The sequence below is a fragment of the Delphinapterus leucas genome, chromosome 1 (genome assembly GCF_059928025.1).
Source record: "Delphinapterus leucas isolate spDelLeu-1000000601 "Yukka" chromosome 1, BTC_Dleu_Yukka2, whole genome shotgun sequence".
NCBI classification, from domain to species: Eukaryota; Metazoa; Chordata; class Mammalia; order Artiodactyla; family Monodontidae; genus Delphinapterus; species Delphinapterus leucas.
Genome location: NC_143129.1, coordinates 21,209,885 through 21,233,957, shown reverse-complemented (window position 1 = coordinate 21,233,957; position 24,073 = coordinate 21,209,885). Strand labels below are relative to the sequence as shown.

Here is a 24,073-nt window from a genome sequence, read left to right as displayed (position 1 = left end):
TTCTCTCTCCATCCCTCCCCCGCCTTCCTCTCAGAGTTAAGCTACCCTTTATTTTGGACAACAGGATCACACACATGATTGAGTCAACAATTTATGGCTTTTAAAAATAGGGATTTCGTCCTCTCTTAGGTTTATTGTTTATCATAATCATCTTTCAAGTGAAAAGGCTAATTTACTCTTTCTATAGGAATATTTTAAGCTTGATTATCATAATATTACAGCTGCCTGAAAAGGTCTAAAACGGGACATTGACCTTGAATGTTTTCTGCATTTAGCTCATGGTGCTTAACATTCAGGAAAGAATATAACTGCAACTCATTTATTAACGTGTAATCTCAAAATGTTAACTATTGCTCTGGAAATACATGCCATGCAGATTATAGGAAGCTTGTAGGATACGAAAAAATGCAGTTGGTATTTTATCAGGGTAAGTATGTTGGAAATACAACGTAACTAGAGTCAGTTTTCCCGTTGGAGCTACTGTAGTTTATACTTTAATTTTTACTGACATTTTACCATGTATATGATTAGCTTGACAAAATGAAAATGAAGTAATCCTGAATTAATTAAACAGAAACCGAATTGCCTCTTTAGTTTCTCTGTCTTCCTTTGATTCCCCCCGCCACCACCACCACACTTTCACAAACACACTGGGAAAAGAGTTTGGTGTATTATGGAGGTGAGGTAATCGCTCCCCAGAGAATGGGCTTTTTTTACATAGACTCAGTAATTTGGGAATGGGATGGATTTATAGGACAAGATGTTTGTCAAAAGGAAAGGTTTTTATTAGTGTTTCTGTGGAAGTGATCACTTTCAGTAGAAATGATTGCTTCTTGCCAATCGAGACAATAATTTAAATATCAAAGTCTGTGCCCTAGAAATGAAAGGCAACAGAAAATGAGGTTTGATGAATTGATAGAGGTTTGGTGGTGATATAAAGTAGTCATACTGACTTCGAAAGATGTCTTTATGTTCCCAGTGGGAAGGTGTCTTCTGAAGCAGGTTTATAGCATAAAAAGAAAAATCCCAAAGCACAGATGAGGAAACTAGCGACACAGAGGCACACAGCTCATGAAGGGGCAGAGGGGAACCTGGGGTCCAGGCCTCTGCTTGTCCTTCAGGGTTCTTTTTCCAGGGATGTTCCTTGTGGGTTTTCTTTTGGAGTTAAAGATAGTAGTTTGTAAAAGTCTATTATACTACACACGATATATCACAGGCAGCAGGGAAGATGGTTCCAAAAGTTAAATAGCTTTTCAAAGGTTTTATGGTCTTGAAAAGATACGCAAAAGTAGATTACAAGGCAATTTGAAAATCTAGATTTGTGATGCCTTGTTTAGTTTGCAATATTTAACAAATGGCAAATGTGCAATATAAAATCAAGATTTGCTGCAGAAATAGTGTGGCAGCTGTAAACATTTTCATACAGATGAGTCCTGTTAATTTTCAGAGAAGGAAGATGGGGACTAAAAATAGCTATTAGCATGCGGTGATAGCAGGACTAAGCATTCTCATCACCTTCTAGCAGCATAAGAATTCACCGTTAGAATGTTTTAGGAAATGATTCCGGACTCAAATACAGTAAAATGTCTGGTATGGACAACAGGAATTTACCTTTTGTTTGCGCTTGAGTTTTGTTTGTTGCCATTTCATTCTTTCAAAAAATGGAAATGAAGGATATTTTCTGCTTGGTGTCTGTGCTTTCATTGGGGCCTGAGAATGAAGTTGTTTGGATATTAAGCTGCATTGTTTAAAGAAGAAGAGATTGAAACTATGCGTGTGGACCCTGGGTCTGATGCCTAATAGACTGATATTAACTAATTTGTTAATATTCTTTGTGAAACACTCATAGGGATCCTTTTGTCTGGTTCCATTTATCCTGCTTTGGGTAGACTCCTTGTGGTAAGACTGTGAAGTGTATAGACTGGTGGGCAAAAGTGTTTATTCTAGGCTGTTTATCTGTTCACTTGTTTCGCCTTTTTTTAAATTTTCCCCAAATCCTTTGTAGTTGAGATTCTTAAAGGCTTATGCTCAATATTGCACATGGTGTGTTTATTTCCTGTGATTATCCACTCTTTCCTCCTTCAAGGTGAAAAAGCTCTGTGACTAGGGAAGATTCTTGAGATGACTATGCTGTGTGTTTATAAAATATTCTGGAAGCTGTCTCACAAGTTAAGTGCAGTCGATATTAGTTTCAATTGGTTAAACTGGATTCAAGACAGTAGGTGTAATCTTAGGTCCTTGACTTGTAGAGGTGACACATTGATCCTGAGGGAAAATAAACCAGCTCTACAAACCTAGTGCACCTCTGGTCATTCAGAAAACTTGTTCAATGGACACTGCACCTTGCATAGATGAAATACGGTTAGCGAAAGATCTGTGGGGACCACACCGTGTATGTTTGTACATGGATCTCTGTGAGCACAGAAAAAAGACTTACACATGAATATGAGTCTAAATATGTTTAAAAGTAGATACCAACACAGTCAAATGGTTCATAATGGGTCAAATAAGTACCCTACGAGAAGTAAGAAAATTCTGGGAAATAAAAGATAACTCTCATGAAACGTGGTGACTTAACGTCCATCTGTAAATAACCGACTACAAATCTTGTCTTCAAAAGGCCATTTCAAAGGCGTAATAAGCAGGTCCTGTCACAGGACGATAATGCAAAGAAACTGAATAGAGTACAGTATTCTGCACAGGTACAAGATCTGAATGTGCTGAGCACATTAAGATCCATTGATTACATTAAATAATTTTTATTTTTTTAATGTCCCTGGACAAAATAAGAATGAAACTTTTATTTGCTGTATCTTTTTAAAAAAATGTATGCAACTGGATTTATTAATTACCCTGAGAATTTTAGTTTATTCACAAATCAAGGTAGGAATCTTTGAACCAAAGATGTTTTTCTGTCTTTGTGAAGCAATATTTCCCTACTTCTTTTATTGTATTTTAGTAAAATCATGTTTCTTTTTCAAATGCCTTTTTATTTATTTTTTTAAAATTATAAAATGATTACATGTCTCATTTTCAATTGAATAGACAAATCTCTTTTTTCCTTCCGAGGTGTCTGCAGAATACTTGGATTTTCTACATCTCAAAGCTCTTTGAATTCACTGCTCACAGCCAAATTTACATCTTAATTGCTGAGTTCACATTTAACAATATAGACAGCATAATGCTACTGGTAATTAAGCTTTTACTACCTGCTTTTGTATAGTATTCTTAGGGACAGTTTTTGCTATGTGAGTTCTCCACTAGAAACTTGTATGCATTTAGACCACAAATAAAAGGCATCAGGCCCATATCTTAGATATGGCTAAATACATGGCAGGGAAATTGCTTTCTTCTGTTGGGGGGACCAAATCATATCTGGCATTTTTATATTCTGAATGTTAATGTGGCTGTTCTAGTTTAGTGTTTTGTTTTTTAAAGGCCTAGAACATTTGAGAGGCTGAAAGATGGAGTTGAGTTCTGATCTAGTAAATTTAACACAGACTGGATATCTCAACTAATTTATTTTGATCTCAAAGATTATACTATTTATATCATGTAGGACTAATATGCAATAGAGCTGAATTATATCAAAATTTCGGGTCATAAGGTAGCAGTTATCTCTTTGCCATAAATAGCTAGTAGCTATTCCATTGTACATTTGCTAGTATAAAAAATCCTGTATTTAAAAATAGGACTTAAGAAAATTCTTTGTTATATGGAAAGTAAAAACAGGTTTATACACTGTTGGAGAAAAAAGACCCTTCTCTTATATTCTCTTTTCTTTAAAAAGCACTTCTGTTTGAAACTAGTCCTTATAATGACCAGACTGTGTGATGATTTACAAAATGTTTCTGGGTTGATTTTTTAAAGCATTCAGCGTGTGTTATATGTTATAATTATATAAACTGCATTTTATTTGAAAGATGACGTTTGGGGTAAAAATCATATATACTTGTATATGTCTCCCAGTTTGGAAGCTTACATTGAAATAAGTATATGATTAAGAACACTTTTAGTGCACCAGTTAGTAATGCTCTCCCTACAAAAAAAAAAAGAAAAAAGCAGTCTTTATTTTGTCAAAGTGCATTGAGACGGTTTCAATGTACTACTTACCCTACGGCCCTCAGGGTCCCACCCCTGAAACTGGAGCAGCAAATTTGTTCTGCAGTTGTTTACCTTTGTTTTGAAAAGCTATGCATTGTATATCTATAGGTAGAGAGACAGAAGCAGGTAAAGCAATGTTTACACATAGAATTTACATAGGCATTCTCGCAAACTGCATTGAGGCACGTTTTCCTCTTCTGTAGTTGTGTAAAACTGCATTCCACCTCAAAGATGACGATCCCACTTCACATGCCCGAACAATTTAGAAAGCGTGTCTTGGATTTTTTTTTTTTTTTTTTTTAATGCCCAGTAGAGATCAGGGAAACAGGCAACGACATGATGACGGATCAATGAGAAAGTACAGCACTAAATAAGAAGGAGCCCCCTCCCGTGGAATAAAACACAGACTACGGCAGGACAAACTTCGTTCTCTACCTTCCGCAGAATCCTTTCCCAAATTAACTGAGAGTCTGCGTGAGTTCTTCTGTGCAAGGCAAAAGAGATCTTAGGTGAGAAACCCAAGACACATCCCTCCAGTGCTTAGAGGGTTAAATTAGTTAGGTTTCTTCTCTCGCTTCCCGGGGCGGGGCGGGGGGGGAGGGAGGGAGTAAAAAAGATAAGAAAAAAAAAAAAAAAAGAAAAAGAAAGAAAGAAAGAAAAGGCAGAGCCCAGTATCTACGGGCAGCGTTTCGGTCTCCGGTCCTCGCTCTCTTTTTCTCTCCCGTTCCGTCGCCAGCCCCTTCGCGTCTCTGCACCCTCCGTACCTGCCTGCTTCCGCGGCGCCTCGCAGCCTCCAGTCGCCTCCGTCCTGATTGGGCGGAGACCCCCCAATCGGCTGCGCGCCTGGGCCGGTGGGACTGCATATGTTAAGCTCTACTTCATATTAATAAGCTCCAATCGGGGCTTTAAGTCCTTGATTAGGAGAGTGTGAGAGCTCTGGTCCCAACTGGCTGTGCCTATAGGCTTGTCACCAGGAGAACATTTGTGTTAATTGCGCTCTGCTCTGTCAAGGAAACTTTGATTTATAGCGGGGGTGCGCAAATAATGGTTGCCGGTCGCACATGGATTCGGTAGAACTTTGCCTTCCTGAATCTTTTTCCCTGCACTACGAGGAAGAGTAGGTACCTTTTTCTTTCCTTTTTAAAACTCGTCCTGGGGGTGAGAGTGTGGGGTGAACGGAATGGATCTTGGCGCACGGATTCAGGTAATGCCCTGGGTATGTCGTGCGCACGAGCGCTTGTTTGTGTCTGTCGTGTGCCTTTTGTGTTGAGGGTGATCTCCTAATTCAGTAAGTCGAGAATTGTTCTCTGACTACAGTGTTACCTTTGAGGCAAAGCTCAGTGACTGTCAGTAAAACAGCTGGGTGACAGTCACTTCTTATTCAGGTGCTAAGAATAGGCACTTGGCACAAATGCTTAGTGAACTGTTAAAATGCATCTTTTACTAGGACCCATTTTCCCAAGGAAAAATGTTTTAAAATACAGGATTCAAAATGATTTACACTATTGAGTGCCTCTTATGTATTTGCAGTTTGACAGATATTTTCAGCTCCCTGTCATTTCTTACCGCGCAGAGTTAGAGGCAAAATTGCACATTTACTAATTCTCCTTCAGAGAACAATTTAAAAACTAGCCCTGTGCAATCCGGGGCTAGAATAATGTTATTTGCATGGTTAGCATTAAGTCAGCACTTAACTGACAAATCAGTCCATTAAGTAACATGAGATTTTAACACATTATAAATATTTAAGGGGAGGAAAAAAAAACTAAAGAAGAAACAGTAGTGACTTTCTAAATTTCCCCTTGAATAGACAATGCTGAGATTGTGGATTTGTTTCATGTATCGTGTCCAGAAAATGCAGAAAAGTACTTTTGTCCTTAGATGCAGTTTAATTGGTATTTATTAATATCTTTATGCACATGGAAATATACATATTTGGATCGCCCAAGGTGGGGGACATGTGACTAGGGGGTAAAAGGAGTAAATTAGGCATTCTTGTGTAAATGAGTGGGTCATAAACTTAATTTCAACCCACCGTTGAAATATTAGTTTATCACAGGAGCTGTCACTGGTTCCTGTTTCTGTTGAGTCAGTTGTATGGCTTTGCTTTCCCATTACGGTAATACCAACTGTTATAATTCTGAAAAGAGTGCTCTTGGCAAACGTTTCTCTCTATAGATTGTGAAGAAAATATAAAACTCTCCAGAGGAGAAGGTCGTGCATTATAGGTAGATGTCCACTAGCGGTCCTTAGTGACTGCATATTGCCTTGGTTTGTAATTAAGCAAGAGATGAAAAGTGACTTGCAGTCTCAGTGGCTCCTCGTGTGTGTGAGTGTGAGTGTGTGTGCGCGTGTGTGTATGCATGCTTGCGCACATACACACTCACACAAGGGATATTAGCCGAGGGATGGATTTAGGAAGAACTGAAAGGTTGGAAGGCAGTGCTTGCGTCAGTAGTAAACACTCCAAGGAAGAAACAACCTTAAATTGTGTGAAAATATAAATGAAAAATAAACAAAGGTAGGACTGCCCACTCAAGTGAAGTTTGAAGGTGAGCGCGCCGGAGGCTGTCCCACTGGAGAATTTCATATGTCTTCATGTCAGGAAGAATGCATTATCCAAGCTCACCCAATTCTGAATTTTCTCTCATAAATAAATAAACAAAACAAACTTTAACCCCCCACCCCCACCCTCAGGCTTCTTTGTAGTTTCCTCGAATTTAACTTCTTATAGCTAATTTGAATAATTAGTTTAGATAAGCCTCTTAAAGCAGACACATTTAAATGAAATCAGGACACATGTCCTTTTGGCTTTGGCGCAAGATTCAAACTAGCTTTCTTTTTGGCTCAATTAAAAGTCATCTTTAAAAAATACAGATTTATTGTTTGCATGCAGTTCTGATGGTTACGTGGTTCACCGGACAGACAGAAAGATCTAATGCTTAGTAACGCATCTGCCTCTCTGTCTCAATTAATAAACCACAGAATTTATACATGCTATTAATATTCATAGTAAAGTGTGCTGGGTTAAACCCCATCACGTGTGAGTATACATGGAAATGAAACCAGAGTTATGCAGTTTCAGAGGAGAATATTGGACAATTTCTGCTTTGGAAGCTGTTAAAAAGATTCATGCAATTTATTGGCCACCATTAGGAGAGCCTAAAATGTTAACCTATAACTATGTATTTTTTATTTTAGGAAATGTGCCAGCACATTAAAGAGCATAATACTTGAAAGCTTGTTTCACATTTAATAGCAGTAATAACTGATAGCATAAATAGATGAAAATAACATATCTGCTCATTTTGACATATGTGTCAGTCTAATCATTCTAAATGAGTGTGCTCATCACATGATTCCCTTTCAACCTCTGATTAAAATGTAACATTGACTACAGGATTATAGAGCGGACTTAATTTTACTGACTGTTTTAACAGTTGTCACAGCTGCTGGAAGAAGGAAAGGCAATTGAAACACTCCAAAACAGGCAAGGCGAGGAGGGAACAGTTCAGTAAATTTCAGCCTGATCATGGGAAGACAGACATCCAAAATTAAACAGATTTGTGTTTTAAGATTCCTGTTTGGAGCTATGCAAGTTTTATTTTGTAAGCTTTCCTCTTTCTTTTTCAGGGCTTTGCTTCTTTTCTCTGCCTCATCTCTCCCTGTTAAAAGCTAAAAGTAAATTGAAATACAACTATCCAAAAGTAATACTATAATGTCAAAAAATACATGGGATAAAAATAGGCAGGAAGGAAAAATGTATGCAATGACAGCAACAACAAAAAGCCTAAACCAGTGGATGCAATTTTTTTAAAAAGATGGGAGCTTGCCTAAGTCACTTTAGATGTGATTTTATTTGAGAACTATGGACAGAGTCTTTAAGTTTATTTTTCTAAGAAGGAATCCTTAAACTCCAGACTTGGAGCTCATATTACTTTTCCTTCCTGTTTCTTCTCTGTAAATCTGTTGAAAACACCTGCAGCCTTAAAGGTAGGGGTTTTCGGATGATTTCTTTGTGAATTGCTGGAAGTGACAACCAGCTGCACTTAGGGGTGAGTGTTCCTAAGCTGTAGAGTCTCGTAACCTTGCCCATCACACCACTAAAGTGAACAGATTAATTCTATTTCTCTAAAAATTAAATAACTACTGTACATATCCCAAACTATGTATAGTCGAAATAGCCAGACAGTGTGGATTATGTAACATATGATTTTTCTCCTTGGAGTAAGCAAAAAGTGTTCTGAGTTAATGGAATCAATGTTGGATGGGAGTGGTGAGTAAGTGCTGGGCACCCCATGCTTCACTAGCCCTTTGTGTCAGTGTATTTATGTATTACCCTGTACAGATTGGGTGGTAAGTTTAGAAAGCCTCCTTTTACAGAAAGGGCTGGAAAACAGCTTCCCATTTCCTGGTCAGAGGCAAGGGTGATGGCGTTGGCTGGTTCTTATAGCGATGGGTTTCTCATCTTCATGTGTTTATGGCACTGCTGCTTTATTTACTGAGCCTAGTGTGTTGCAGCGGTAATTAACCCATGTTATTAGCAAAGCCCTTGTGAATATCCATTAATTCTCTTGCATGGATGATCATTTTTCCAGTGTTTTCCCCCCAATATGGTATGACTGTTCTTTTTTCTTTTTTTTAAATTCTAAATTGATGGCCTTTGATATATTTATTTGATTTAATCTGACCTGGGATGTATACTGGCCATCTTATAAAGAATGGTATTGTAATTCAGCTTTAAGAAATGCTAACAGAAGCCAGAGAAAAGATTTTTTGCTGTTCTTTTCAAGGCAAAGAAGAAAATAAAGGTTTAAAAAGAAAATAATGCAGGGAATTAGCTTTAACTTCAAATTTTCCAGATCTTAGAATTTATGTTATTTTGTGCCTTTGAAATCTTTTAATCAGATTTCTACTGAGTTAAGAATACTTTAGGCATTTTTGTAAAATATCGAGCCAGCAGAAAAATACTTGTGCTTCTTGTGCTGAAAAAAGATAAGGACCATCTCATTAGCTGGGGCCATACTTTTGCAATTAATTTTAGGTCCGTGGTGCTATTCATCAAAGGGGGCAGGTAACTTCTCTATGAGTCTGTTTAACAATATTTTCACAATACCTCACTCTTGCAAGAACTGCAGACAAAGAAGAGGACGTTCTTTGGGAAGGTAGGCATAATGCCGAACCTCAAGTCTGTATCACTTGTGAAAAATTCCTCAACATTTGTTTTAGCCTAGTGACTAAACAAAGTATTTCTTTGTTTGACTTCTAAAGTGCTCTTCAGCACTCAATGTTTTGCTTATATTATTTCACAAAATAAATTAAAATCTGTGCTTATGGTCGATACTTTGTCATACAAGTGGCAATTCATAGCCGTGATTTCTATGACACTAATTAATATCAAATAAACTTTTGAGAATCACCTATCAAGCATTTTGAAATAAGAGGACAGCATCTCACTAGAACTTTAAAGTCATTGCAACAGATAAGCTATGCTCTGAATTTTGCTTCATAGCAAATTCATGGAAGAAAGAAACAATACAGTGTTGATCTGGTATAAGTGCATATGAGCTCCGGCCCTAGTCAGCTCTCTGGAGAAAATCTTTGATTACCCTGGCCCAGTTTGTTCAGTTTTTATCTCTTTTACATCCACTGGCCTTGTATTAAATTGTCATTGTCCTAAAGCACATGAGATAGAAGTGAATTGCTGTTTTCTACATTCTCTGACAGTGAAATATTTAGGTTCTTTTTCTCCAATCATACTTATGTGTGTATTTGATAGTCCAGGGATGACATCCAGCATCTCTGCTGCTTGACATTTTTTCTTACTGCATTTTGTATGTTTTGCTGTTGATTATTGTTTTCATAGCCGTGTGTATATGGATGTCCACGGTCTATACCATTATAAATAAAGATACACATACGCTACTTTAAAATCCAAAGCAGTCAATAGAATATACCACACACACGTGTGTGCCTTTGTGTGCATGTATAGTATGCATGTGAAATACATATATATACACAGGAAGAGGTATGTATGTAGAATATAGGTATGCTGCTGAGAGTGTTCATGTATATTTATATAATAAAGTGGATCTCAAGTAGTTTTCTAATCAGTAAGTGTCCAGTTAAATTTGCCAGGCATAATTTTAACCTGGAATTAGTATTTCAGGTATTTACCAAGTCTGATTTTAAATTAAATTGGTTTAACTACTATGTAACAGACAGGTAACAGGTAACCTAATACATTAATTTGTTTCTGATTTTATAAATTGTTAATTATTATCATTTAAAAATTCAATATCTAGAAATCATAAATAATTTGTAAAATAGGAAATAAGCCACTAGTACTAAATACATAATTTAATGGTTTGGGCCCATATCCAAGAAACAGTTTTGAATAAGCTCTTGGCTACACTGTTTTCTTATACAGTTGGGCCTGACAAATATATCTAAATGTAAACATGATACTTTTAAATAAATGCAAAATATAAATTTCACTTATCCTCACTACATAAATGTCATTTTCTTTTTATTTTTGGCTAAAAGCACATAAAGAAAATTAATAAGTATTATATCCATATAAAGTACATCATAGATTTCTGAATTTCTGAATTTTATTCTAAGAGGTAAGTTTGAAGGTCTGTGATTTTGATTAGTAAATCTGAATGAGTATTGAGAGGAACCACTTATCTAAATGCTCTTTCTATTGAAATTCTTGTTCTAATTCATATTTTGTTTAAATTCCTAGGTTCATTTCCTACCTTTATTTGTTTGTATAGTACTTTAGTAAATTTAATGTTTCTCGTTTTTAAAAAAATCCTGCTGTTTCTTTATGCCAGTCCGTCTGCTGAAAGTTAACTCCTTTATTATCTGAGGGTGTCAAGTGACAGCCTTCTGCCTTTTGAAGGATTTACCTGGCATCTTATTCTTGTTTCAAGTTCATTTTAGACTTCTACTTTCGAAGTCTGGGAAACCTAGCTAATAAGAATAATTTCCGTTCAATTATAACAAACACATCCTTCCTCTCTATGTTTTTCTTTACAGAAGTGCCAGATGTTTCTTTTCCTCTGATTTGGACACTATTTCTCAGTATTTTCCAAATGTATTTTCTAATCAATTATACAAAACCATCAGATTGAGAAGGTTTAGATTGTGTGTGTGCTGTGTATGTGTACTATTGCATCCCCCCCTTTTAATTTTTAAAAAAAATTTTTAAACGTTTGGAGGGAACTTGCTTTTTATGCTTTGATTTTTCAAATATTTTGCCATTTTAATTGATGGCAATACATGTATATTTGGAAGATAACTCACTAAGGCAAAGCAATAAAAGAAAAAGTACAGTTTTAAATAAATTGGCTTCTCACTGGCCAATTAAAGTCCATTTCAATATACTGGCATAGATCTATGTGTGCATTTGAATATAAATACATAGCACGCAACACTAGCCATTAGAAATGCAGCCTCTGGCTATGTGGAATTCTTTCACACAATATCATAAATAAAAACACTGGCTTTGGGCATTTAAAATCTATTAAAAGAGTTGTTTAAAGTGTTAAACTCATGGAGAGCCTACCTAAGATCAGATTACATTGTAAAAAACGAACTTGGAAGCAAATTTATATTTTGATTATCGAAGGCAGTCTCTGTCATATACATTCCTCTGGCCTTCTCATCTTGCTTTGAGTGAAACAAAATTGCATATATACTTTTCATCATTTTGATTGGAAGTACACATTATGTATAATATGCTTTGGCAGCACTTACCTAGCCAAAGAAAACAAATTAATATTAGCCACACTAAGGGCTGTCAGGCATATCACAGACATATCAATTTAACTTTACTTCCTCATACACCTCCGCAAACAGTTGTTTAAGATGGTACTAAATAAAAGGGAAGCTACCAATAAATTCTCATATTGTATTAGAGATTGATGGCTAGTAGAAGTGCAGTGAAAAGCAGCGTGTTTGCTTACTTCTCTTTAAAACTCTAACTGTGGGAATACAGAAAGCGTAGACAGTAATGAGTTTTGTTTTAAAAAAAAAGAGTATAACTGAAGCTTGTTCAAATCTTTTTACTACCTTGGAAGGAATGGGATTATAATGGGATTTACCTTTTTAAAAAGTCTGAAGTGGTGAGTCTTGGTTGCTGTTATGTGTGATGTATATAAAGACTTTTAACAAGTGGAGAGTCAGAAGCAGCAGCCTTGCCAGTCCGCTTTAAACAAGGGACATTTCTTTTTTGTTGCACTTTGCATACATTTTCTGAGAAAGAAAAAAAAAATCTTGTTCTTTCTTTTTACCTGGCTTATTCAATAGGCAAAAAAAAAAAAAAAAAAATGAAATTTAAAAAAGTAAATCAAGAACTTAGGCACAGAAAATAGGCAGAAGCATACTGAATTCTTTTTTTCTCCTCCATGATCAGCATGGTATCTTTGTATGTGATAATTCCTTTTTCATCTGCTCTAGGAAGATTTTACTCATTTAAAATGCTTTTGAGAATTTAAACAAAGGACTCGTTAAATAAATACATTTACTTCCTTTTTAATACAATATGAGTAAAAATGTTTGAAAAGGTGTCCTTTTCAAGGCAGTTAAAATGTTGTTACAGTTCATACTTATAAGAATTTCTTTTGCTTTGAAAAGAATATCTAAAATGATGTTCAGAGTGAGCAAAAATAGTGAGTCATATAAAAAAATTACAGAGACTAAGGTACTTAAGAGAAAAATTCAAATGTGAGGTTGTTCAATCAATGGCCCTTTGCCCTCCATAATTCCAAATTATTGTAGTACTTTCACTTCTCCACAAACGTAAGATGGCCATGTTAAATTGTATTCATTTTTTCCATAAATGAAAGAATACTCTAACAATGCTTTCTTCACAGCCATTAATCTATTAAAACAGATCAGATATTTTGAGGAAGAATATCATGCCCGTAACCAACTATTCATGGCCAAAGAAAGGGAAAGATATATAGGAGAAAGTGATTGTATACAGTTGGTTCTGGGTCTTATGAAATGACAGAAGCATCCCTGTTATCCACAGACTTAAATGAGACCTGCCTCGTCAGTCATGGGATCATAGTGTCACAGATGGAAAGGCAACCATCAGCTGAATTGTACTGAACTACACACTTGGCTAATTCATCTTATTGCCCTCCTCATCTAAGGAAAGGCTCATTCTGTTCCTGGAGTCTAGACAGAATCAGGGGTTGGGCTCAGGTGGGAGCATGTGGCTGCCTCTTTCTGTTCTCTCTTAGCCATTCAGCAAAGGGAGGTGAGGAACAAATGGGCAATTTATGCACAGAAGCCCAAGCAGAGATTCTTTCCTAGGGTCAGGAATTTATTATTCAGTTGTTGAAGTAAAGTTCATATTTCTCTTTATGTTCTAGAAATATCACTGTTGTCTTTCATGCTCCAAAGAGCTACCCAGAAATGATTAGGGATGTCTCTCAATTTGTATGAACCGTGAACTAGGGTAAGCGTTTTGTACCAGACAGAAATGGAGAGCAGATCATCCACTTATGTTAGTCTGGAGGATGATTCTTTTTTCATACCTTTATATGGAACTGTTCAGTTGGTTAAGTCTGAAGAATGAGAAAAATGATGAGGTTAAACACTCAAATTGTATTTTTGTATTTTTTAATTTCCTTATAGTGAACAAAACTTTAATGTCTAAAGCATTTATGAGGGTTTTAATGATTGGAAAATCTGTCCTGAGAATGTGGTCACCATATGTTACAGCCTTGCTTTCTGTCATGTCTTCAGTGTATGGGGTAAGTTCGGTGATACTGTCTGTTGTCTTACTTTGCTTACGTTATAGAACCTCTCTGCCCCACATTGAAATAACCTGAAATATGGGGAAGTGCCCGTTCAGTTCTTAAAAACTTTCCTGAACCCCCTCCATCCCAGCAGCATTTTCTTTTAAAATTGCTGTTTTTCTATTCATCTGTTTTGCTAAAGGATCGTTTACTTTAGTGAAAGGTAAGTGCATGATATTCATGCCGATTTGCATACACAGTACACTTTATTCCCCCAACCCACCCCGAATTCCAAAGAGATTGCCTTGAACTTTTCATATTTGTTTTTCTTTCGTCTCTGTTTGTCGTGCATTCTAGTTGAGTGCTTTTATAGTGTTTTCTTGATTGTTGTCAGTTTGGGGTACTGCTACTGACATTTTTGTTAAGTTAATGTCACAGCAGAAAAACCTATAGCAAACTGGAATCTGGCGACAGCGCGCGGAAGATACAACTTCTGTTTGATTGTGTGTAAATACAGTTAGTTAGTTGGGGGTTTATCAGATAGCTTGGCAGAAAGAGAGAGGAGCCGTAGAAACTGTTTTCAGTAACTGTGCTGTTCATACACCTGATAAGATGGAGAGAGCTTTTCGAAATGCTGATAGGCTTTGAATAAGAAAAGGATAATCACTTCTACTGGCACCAGCTTATCGGGAATGAAGTAAAACGCCAACACTTTTACATTAGCGAAAGTAAATGTTTTAGACACTCTGTGCCTTTTTTCCTTCAAGTTAAATAGTAGGGGTGCTTTTGAGCGTGCTATAATGAATAGAAGGATTTATTACCTGGACGAAATTACAGGTGAATCTGTTGATAAAGGAGCCCTCAGCATCGGCAGCAGCTTCTCCGATAAGCAGGTGCATCTATGTGTACGTTCTCTGGAGAAATTATTTCTTTTTCCCCTCCAATTCCATTAACCATCATTTCTGATGTTCGAAGATGCAGTTATGTCCTGTGCCAGTCGAGTCTCCTTGTTTACCAGCAGATGGGTGACAGGCATTTGAAACTTAGCTTATCAGACTTGGAAAATGCTGGTGTGACCTACTATGTAAGTTGGGGCATCTTTACGTTTCTATCATTTGTGCTGAAGTGGCCAACTCCTATACAAGAAATCTTACTTTTTTTCCTTAGGAATGGACTGAGATTCATTATAAATTTAGGATAGGTTAATGAGAAGATAAATGCATTTGGCCAAGTAGTTGTCCAGTTTAAAGCACCTCCCCTTAAAAAAGAGACAGATTGGTTTTGCGCTTCAGTATAAACCATGAACTTTCCCTGGCTTTCCCCTTTTCTCTTCTTTGTAATTTGATGCCTACAAATAATTTGGCGTATTCAGATTTGATAAATGGTAGTGCAAGAGCAGATTGATTGATTTTGGATTACTATTGATTACTCTCCATGAGATCACTGTGACACACTCGAATCAATAGTATTCGATTAAGCAAGGCACCGCCGTTCTATACATCCAGCAGCGGTGGGGAATCCAGGAACAGAATGTTCACAAGCTGATAAATTGACAAAGCGTTCAGCTTTAACTAGCCCTTTGTTCAGCACTAGTTCCTTAAAATATATTTCATTGGAAAGTTCGTTTTTGCAACTCTGGGCCTTTCTGTGCAAGAAAGGTCATCTGTTTAAGGTTTATTAAATTTTAACTCAAAACAACTGGGCTCCATTTAAGATGTAAAATAATTTAAGTACTTACTGCAGGCAACTTTCGTGCTTTTGAGCCGTCGCTCAGAGGTTTCATTCTTTTACGAAGATGTCAATTGTCAACATAAAAATGCATCACTGGCAATGTAATGGTTTAAGATTCAAACTGAAATGAAAATTCCTGCCTGAGGAAAGCACTATCCTCCAACTAAGGTGGTCTTCACCTTCTTCAGAAGTGGGCAAACTTAGGAGCAGCACAGGGAGGCCGCGGCAGGTAGCACACCTTGATCAATTGCACAGCGGAGGCTCCTTTTTCCCCCATCCTATCTGAGGGTATTCATCACATCGCCAATACTACATGCAAAACACTAAATATCATGTGGTCTGAGAGCTGCCACTGCTGCTGATACACTGAAATCTTTCTGTCTTGAGCAAACTTACAAAGTCGCTGGGGGAAAAAAATGATCATCCATGATTCAAGTCCTTTAGCGAAGGACCTCAAGGATGAGATTTTCCATCCTATTCCATCAGTGTGTAGTCTTGGCCCTTGGGATGAAGCGTTTGCTCTTTTGTTATGTGGGATCGCCAAGTTGCTTCTCAAAAAGGCAAGCCTTAGAGTGAACACTCCATTGAATGAGTGGATGGTCTAACGTGCAAAACTTGATCTGCAGTGAAATTTTGACAGCTAGGGCTTGTGTGCCCCAAATCTTAACAGGCTCAAGTCTTGAAATATACTTCGATAAATTTTCTCATTTTTGATAGTGGGTTTAAAAAAACCCAAAATGAATCTGAGGTGGCTTTCTGAGGGAAAATGAGGAGGAAAGTCAAGTTTGGAGTTATGAAATTCCTCGACAAAACTTCAGGCTTTTTTGCATGAAAGTGAGATACTAGGATTCTAATTAAATTAGGTTGAACCACATGAAATGGCCATTTTTCTAGGTCAAGGAATGGTCGACTATAAGCAATTTTGTGTGATTCCACATAATAATGGAATTTATTCCTATACTGTCCATATCCCATAAACAAATTGAAAGCAAAAACTATATTTTTAATTTTAGGGTGGGCTGTGTCCGATTATGAAAGACACATGAATTCTGTCTGCAATTATAGCCAGTATATTACAGTATCATTTTTTGACAACTACTTTTTTCTTTAACACCGGTAGAGAGTTCCCAAGGACACAGTCTTATACACACTGAAAAAGTGTGCGTTTATCTGGCTTCTCACCTGTTTGTAGCCAAGCTGCTTCTGAGCATCCCTGTAAATTTCTCACCTGCCGAGGGAGAGTATGGCACAAACAACTGAGTTAGGCTCGAGGACTGACCCTCCAAAACAGCACGTTGCTCAGGGTAAATAGTTGGAAAGCAAATTGGGAAGAAGATGCCAACACCTCAACTATGGCATCCCCGCATCTATTCATTAACAGAACGTTAGTTGGCTAGTTAGCGCTTTGCGTGCTTCCCCCCAGAGAAGTATTAAAACTGTGCTCCATTAAATTTATGCACCGTTGTGGGTTAGGCAGATGTGCAGCTCCCCGAGTGTCGGCAGTGGAGCCCATGATGCTTTATTGGCTGTGGCAGGCAGGAAAGGTGCTTCAGGAGATGTAATAAAATGATCCCAGAGTCTTCATTTGACCCCCCCCCAGATGTGCAGCTCATCTTGGAGCCACGCTGTGCTGGCCAGTAGGAGCTCTCGGTGCCCACCAGCGGGAAGAATCCGGCTCCCAGAAAGGAAGGAAATTGACTCTTTAGGTGGGAGGGAGGGGCTCCGGGACCACCGCTGGAAATGTCAGCAGAAAGTTCTTCTTGACTTAGGGTCACATCAGGACCGGGTAAGTTTTTCTCACTCTGGGTAAGCATATGACAGCTTACATCTTGTTTCCGAGAGAGGGAGGGTGGGCATCGTTTACTGGAACTTGATTGAGCGAGTGCCTCCGACGGGTCCCACTGTCAGTCTTGGAGTTTTCCCTTAGTGGTGCATTTCCCCCCGTCTGTGTCACTGAATTTGATTTATCGCTGGTACTAAGATCAAAAAAGAATTCATTCCTTTTGATGTGTGCTATTAGGCACATGCAGTGCAGGAAGGGGATGGGGGAGAGCCGTCTTAGCATACAAGTCACTGTCCTGGTCACCCGGTGGCCACTGATGGCAGAATATATATTTTCTATCTCTGTTCATTTTGGATGTAGGATTCTATGAATAGAGAGGTGGAGCTATAGGATATTTTAAATTAATAATGAGGTTTGTTTCAGATACAGATTCTTTTGGTAAGGACACAGAGTGGCTAGAATCATCTGATTCTAGCAACCTTTTTTTCTTTTTCTTTTCTTTTTTTTTTTTTTTTACTGTATTGGCATTCATTTTACCAAAAGACATAAGAAGCCAAGGAATATAAATAAGCCAATGGGGTTCAGGCTTTCAAAAAAGAGCAGTCGGTTGCATTTACTGTTGGGTGGGAAATTTGGGACATCGGAGGCTTGTCTGCAAATGAGAGGAGAGATTTTGGTGGGGTCTGCTTCTCCAGTATTCACGACCCTGATCAGGCTTTGTTTCCAGCTCTGTCCAGTAGCTTTTGTCCGGCTTCTCAGTTTAGTGGGATTTGTCTGAGCAGCATGAGCCCCGACCCATCAGCAGGCTGCTAGTCAGCAGCAGGTGTGAACAACATAAAACAGGATTAACGCTGAACCAAAGTGTGTACTAAAAACAGAACCCCTGCCTTGCTCTGAAAAAGGACTGCAGGACTGGAAGATAGAAGCCACTCTGGTCCTGTCCATTCTTTGTTTTCTAAACAGTGTTCAAGGGCTATGCAAATAATTCTGTTTAGGTGCCCAGGAGGCATGCTAGGGATCCGGTTCTCATTCTCTCTCTCTCTCTCTCTCTCTCTCTCTCTCTCTCTCTCTCTCTGTTTTTAAACTGTAAACGCAAAACTTGTGTCGACACTTCTTCTCAGACTTTCAGAGAGGAAAAACAAAACAGAACAAAAGTGGTCTGGGTAAATCTTGAACCAGGATTACATGTGAATTTTGCAAACATACTGCCTTTACTTCAAATTTAAAGTCAATAGTCATTCAGGGTGCTGTATTTCCCACCTCTTAAGAATATTGTTGGTTGGTTTATTCTAAGATATTTTTTGTGTTTAATTATGTGACTCAATGTATACTTTCACCTAGGTAGGTAAACCACAAATAAATAAAATAAGTAATTTCATTAGAGATTATAAACACTATGCACCCAATTTTTTTTTTTTTTTCAATCAGCACTACCTATATAGGGGCAAGAAAGCTGTCAAAAAAAAGATCATAGTTAACATAGCGGACTGCATGAGTAACCAATTGGGCATTGCATTGAATTTATGGCATTTGAATCACTTTATCGATATTTCGTTTAGGAAAGAGAAAGGTTGCCTATAAATATGTTTTTCTTTAAATTATGCTAATTCTAGTATATACTGTATATCAGGCTAAAATTTAGATATCTATGTTTTCTCTATTAGGTTTAGACTAACTTGCATTTTGAAACTTTAAGACAGTCACATCCAGAAAGACATCTGAAATAAAGGAAATAACAATTAAATCAGTTACAGAAATTGTATTACACACACACACACACACACACACATACACACAAATACAGACACACACAGGTACTAACTCTTCTTTAAACACAGGCAAAGCAAATGTAGAGTTTTTTACATATGTATATAATAGTATGACACTAATTTCTGATACTCCAAAAGTATGTTCAAATATAGATATTTATATAAGGTGGATGTGTTTGAGAATATCATATAGACTTTCTAAAAGAATAATTTTGCAGTGTCAGAAATCAAATATCATTCATTTTCAGCAGCATCTTATACCATACATTACCTGTATTGTCTTTTATATCCAGGGCTTAAACTGTGATTACCCACTCATTCCTTCACCCTTTGCTTATACTTACTCTTTTTTAATTTTTTAAGTGGCAGTTTTTTTTAGCTGAGACTTTGCTACTACTTTTATTTTAGAAGTAATCTTTTTTTTTTTAGAAGTAATCTTGCCTGCCAGTTTAACTGTGGCAATCTGAACACACATCTACATCATTATAAAATATATAAATGCTAAAAATTATATTTAATTTTACAGTTACTATCTTTAAATGTTAATTTATTACCGTTTGCCTTTTAATATGTTTCTAAGAAATGTCCAGTCCCTTCTGTTTAGTATTATTAAGTACCTTTGGTTATGTACATTAATTGGGTTGTGGGCAAATAGCTTAATGAGAGTTAATGAAATCAAGTTTAGAAGATACCAGTTTAAAATTGATTTTTGAAGTGAATTTTTTATAACCAACTCTCTGGCGTCCAATTGATTACTTATAGTAACTTCTCACGTTGCATCAACATGATTACATGCATTCCTCTGCAATTTTTTAAATCATTAAAGTAATCAATATTTAGTGCATTAAACTGCATTTTCTTGATCATTCATTCCAAAATATTTGACTGTGTGCAGGCCCTGTCCTGGGCACGAAGATCCTGAAATAAATGATAAAAATATAAAATGATCTTGAGTGCATTAAAAAAACACTCTAAAATGGGACTTTATATACTTAAGTTTTCAATTTATACTTGGGTCAACCTTCAGGAAATGATTTCAGGAATTTAGGTAGCAGAGGTTTTACTTAAAACTTAAGCAAGTTGGAGCTTCCATTCTGATTTTCTGATTTGGGCCTTCTAGAGCTGACAGGAAGTTAGCCCCCAGGAACACAATTAGAAATGGTACATTTAGATCCCAAATATTGCAAAAGTGTGATTGGGGGTCTTAGAGCAGTCAAGTCTGGTCCTGCCTGCTTCCTTGTGAAGCCTTTGAAGATTTGATCCCGGAAGTGGCCATTACATCTTAAAATGCTCTAAATGACTTGTGTGTGGTTTGTTTCTTAGACTGGAAATGAAAGGGGGAAAATGCTTTAAAAGATCAGGTAAGAAAAGATATTTCCGAGGTCATAGGAAAAGGAAGGGGGATGTATGTGAACTCTAGAAGGTTAGTGTAGTTTGACTTTGAGGGAAAGGTGTGCATTAGTAAATTCATTCTAATCAAAGTAAATGACTATTGAAAGGTAATTTTTCAAAGGAAACCTTGCCCTTAATCTTGAGATAATCTCACAGCTACTGTCTTTGTCCAACAGTCCTGCAAAACTACCCAATGCTCTTCCCCAAAGCCTGGGATTTCAATTTGCCCGAGGACTCGATGATGGAATTCAAAGCCGTTTTCTGTCTTTGCAGCCTCTTTTCGGTGAATGCATTTTATTCAAGTGTTTTATTTATTTATTTTTTGGAAGATACAGCTTGGTTTGCTTCAGGTCGTTAAAATGATTCTCTGTCGCAGTTTTGGATGTTTATAATTAGATGATTAGTGAAGTTAGGTAATAAGATTTATATTGGCATCAGTTAAGTTTATAGAAAGATTAAAATCATGGTGTCATCTGAATATGCCAGAAATAACTCAGGAGAATTTTTGTGAAGTGTTTATACTCAATTAAAATTTATACGACATGTTACCAAGTGATCGTCTCATGATAGCTTGGCACCGTGAGGTTGCAAACTTCCAATTTCAAGTGATATGCATTGCAGTTTTTGTCTTCCAGTCCTATAGAATTATGAACTTCGGAAGGGAAATGCTACGCTTTTTGGAAATGACACTAGAAATATGAGACAAAGAACTGTCTCAAACTTGGGCACAGGGGATATTTTCTGCAACACTGAAAAGCTAGAAAAATGCAGTTTTTCTCTCCACTCACTAGATGCAAAGGGCAGCTTACCTTTATACAAATGCATTGCAGACATGAGCTGAATCATCTCACCTGTGTTTTCCCTTCATTTGTGTTTTTTTGCAAAGTATCTATGAGAATACATTTCTCCCTCCTAGTTTTCCTGACTTTTCCGGTATCCATCCCCTTGAATCCTCTTTTCTTCACTTTCTATTAAGCCGAGGTGGAATTTTCAAACGGACGCGTCCTTCTTTATGCATAGGGCCAAAATGCACTGCCAAAGCTTCACGGTAGTCTCCAAAAACCCACTAACAAAGCAACAGCGTAAAGTATCCGGGGTTGCTGGAGGTGGAGGGGCAGGGAGGAGGGCAGCTGGTAATTTACGATTCCTCTAGGAATGCTTGTAGAGGGCTTGCCAGTGCCCCACTTCCACCCCACCCCCAAACTGCACACCTCTCAGTGTTCAGAGGATGATAATGTACCTGGAAAGAAAGGCGGCCCGTGCCGAAGCAGGCAGCATCAGACAGGGGCGTCCTGCCAACTGCCTCACCTGCTGCATCCATGAGTCCATCTGGTGACTGCAGTAGCTCATTGTAGGCCTCTTCCGAGGAACATTCGGGCTGAAAAGCAGGCAGTGTGAATTATTTAGGTAGCTAGTGTAAATCCATAGAGGGAAAGGAAAGGAGGGGCAGGGGAAGAATCTGCAAAAACCTCATGCTCCCTTAGCCCTGGGTGCTTTGGAATGCTCAAAGGAACGCAGAAAAGCATTTGATTTGCATAGAGATAGAGACGTATAGATCATTGTGCAGATTACAAACCCATGAGTTTTATCTAGATTTGGATAGCAGTGCTCGGCCTGTTTTGCACTGAAAACATGGCCAGCTTTGGGTAGGGAACCTCTGGGGACTTGACAGGATAAGTGAAACTGATAAAATGTAATATTTTTAGGCATTGATTTAACAGAAATAAAACAACTCTATGTCCTTTCTGAAACTGTTGATTTTGTTCGTGGCGGGCGGGGGCAGGCGGGGATAATACATTTGACTTTTTAGTGAATTGTGATTTATACATATTGGGTTCTTTTTTTTCTACTAGATAAAAACAAGTAGAAAAATAATTTAGGTTAATTTTATTTGTATAGGTGGCCAGTCAAAAATATTTTGGCTAGTTGCTGTATACAAAACCCTGTTATGGAATTCAACATATCCATTAATATATCCTAAATATGAAATGAAAGCCCTCAGTCGTAGAAATCTTTGTAGGATTTTGTGTGTTTTGGGTCTAGATAAACCATATGGACAGGCATGTCCTCTAGGAATTACCTGATGAATGTAAAGACTGAATACTTAAAGAAATTGTAAACCGGACTTAAATAAGCCACTTATACTGAAATAAGCAAAGTTTTAACGAAATGGTTTTAAAAGACTTCCTGGTATCTAACAAGATAAACTTACCAGGCTGAAATTGTTATTGAAATCTAGGAAGAGCTAGTCCCTATGAAAATTATTTCTAAATTCTAAGTGAAGGTTTAGAACTATGAATGGCATTAGTAGTATCCAGACTGAAACAAACTTCCTGTTTTCTTTCCTGAGAATCATTTAGGGGGTAATATAATTTGGGGGTAGGGGGTAGGAGCTTCATTTAAATTAATTTATGATTTTTTATGCACTCCCTTCATTTTTACTGTATAGATTCTTACAGATACATGGATAATGTTATGTATTACATCTAACCTCTTTATGTTTTAAGGGACAAGCTTATGATAGAGCCATGAAAAAAAAGAACGTGTTTGTGAATAGCTCCCCTGGTTGTATCTGTCCAGAAAGGCATGTGGTGTTTGTGTTCTAGAATAGACTAGATTCTTTAGGGTTTCTTTACTCCATCCCACTTGACTCAATTCAGCTGCAAAGTAAATTTAATGGAGCTGTTTCTTTGAGCCAGTAAAGCTCTAGCCTTCACTTAAATAAGCAATGTCTATTTGGAGCGAAATATGTATGAAAATGAAACATACTGCTCATTCAAAATATAAGCAGCAGCCCAATTCATAGTTGTTCAAATAAAACACTTTTTATTTCAAGGAAATTTATTTATAACCAGTCACTTTCCAAAAAGTATTTGAGATGATTCCTTTTTATCTGCGTTTGAATCCATTTTCCAGGGCCAAATAAAATGAGCTATTTGTCGTAAGCCAGGTAACTCCATAAAATTTAAAGGCATTAAATAAAATTCAGGAGCATTAGACCATACCTGGTTTGTTCTCTCCCCTAATCTTTCTTCTTCTGCTCCACAGTTCTTCCTCTCACAGCCCAGCTCTCTCTCTCCCCAGCCCCACACTGAACAATACAGCATTCACCCCCAGCTTTGCATCATACCATTATAAAAATAAAGCCCCCTCCCCAAGATTATATTTTCCCAGAATTTGTAACTTTTTAAATTATCTTTTCCTGGAAGTAATCTATTGCTCCTGGAGTGTGGATACTGTTGGCTGATGATTGAATGCCTACTCTTTTGACAGGCAAAGAAGGACAAAGTTGAGAGAGACATGAATTAATTAGAAATAACATGTACATGGTGATGGCAGTGGTTTAACTACAAGAGCAGGAGTTGACACAGTGTTTAATTGGCAACTTCAGGGAACGCTTATAGATATTTTAGGCTCCATCAATGTACAAAGTAATGAAATGTTTTAGAAAAACATTTAAATATCTATACAAGAACACAGGCTTTTTACATATTGCTTTAATTGCTTTTATTCACCCTGAGTGGCTGTTTGTTTTT

The 24,073-nt window shown here is 37.3% G+C and overlaps 1 protein-coding gene across 2 annotated transcripts in view; it reads left to right on the top strand.

Moving 5' to 3' along the window:
* Positions 1 to 5,125: 5,125 nt before the first annotated feature.
* ESRRG (estrogen related receptor gamma) overlaps positions 5,126 to 24,073 on the top strand; it is a 214,696-nt gene continuing 195,748 nt past the window's right edge. Inside the window, exon 1 of one of the 2 annotated variants that reach the window (XM_089906828.1) lies at positions 5,126 to 5,221. In XM_089906828.1, the coding sequence (XP_089762954.1) occupies positions 5,166 to 5,221 (56 nt within the window). In that variant the 5' untranslated portion in view covers positions 5,126 to 5,165. Of the gene's footprint in view, positions 5,222 to 7,519; positions 9,270 to 24,073 lie in introns of those variants that run through there. The other variant, XM_089906823.1, reaches the window with a different exon arrangement.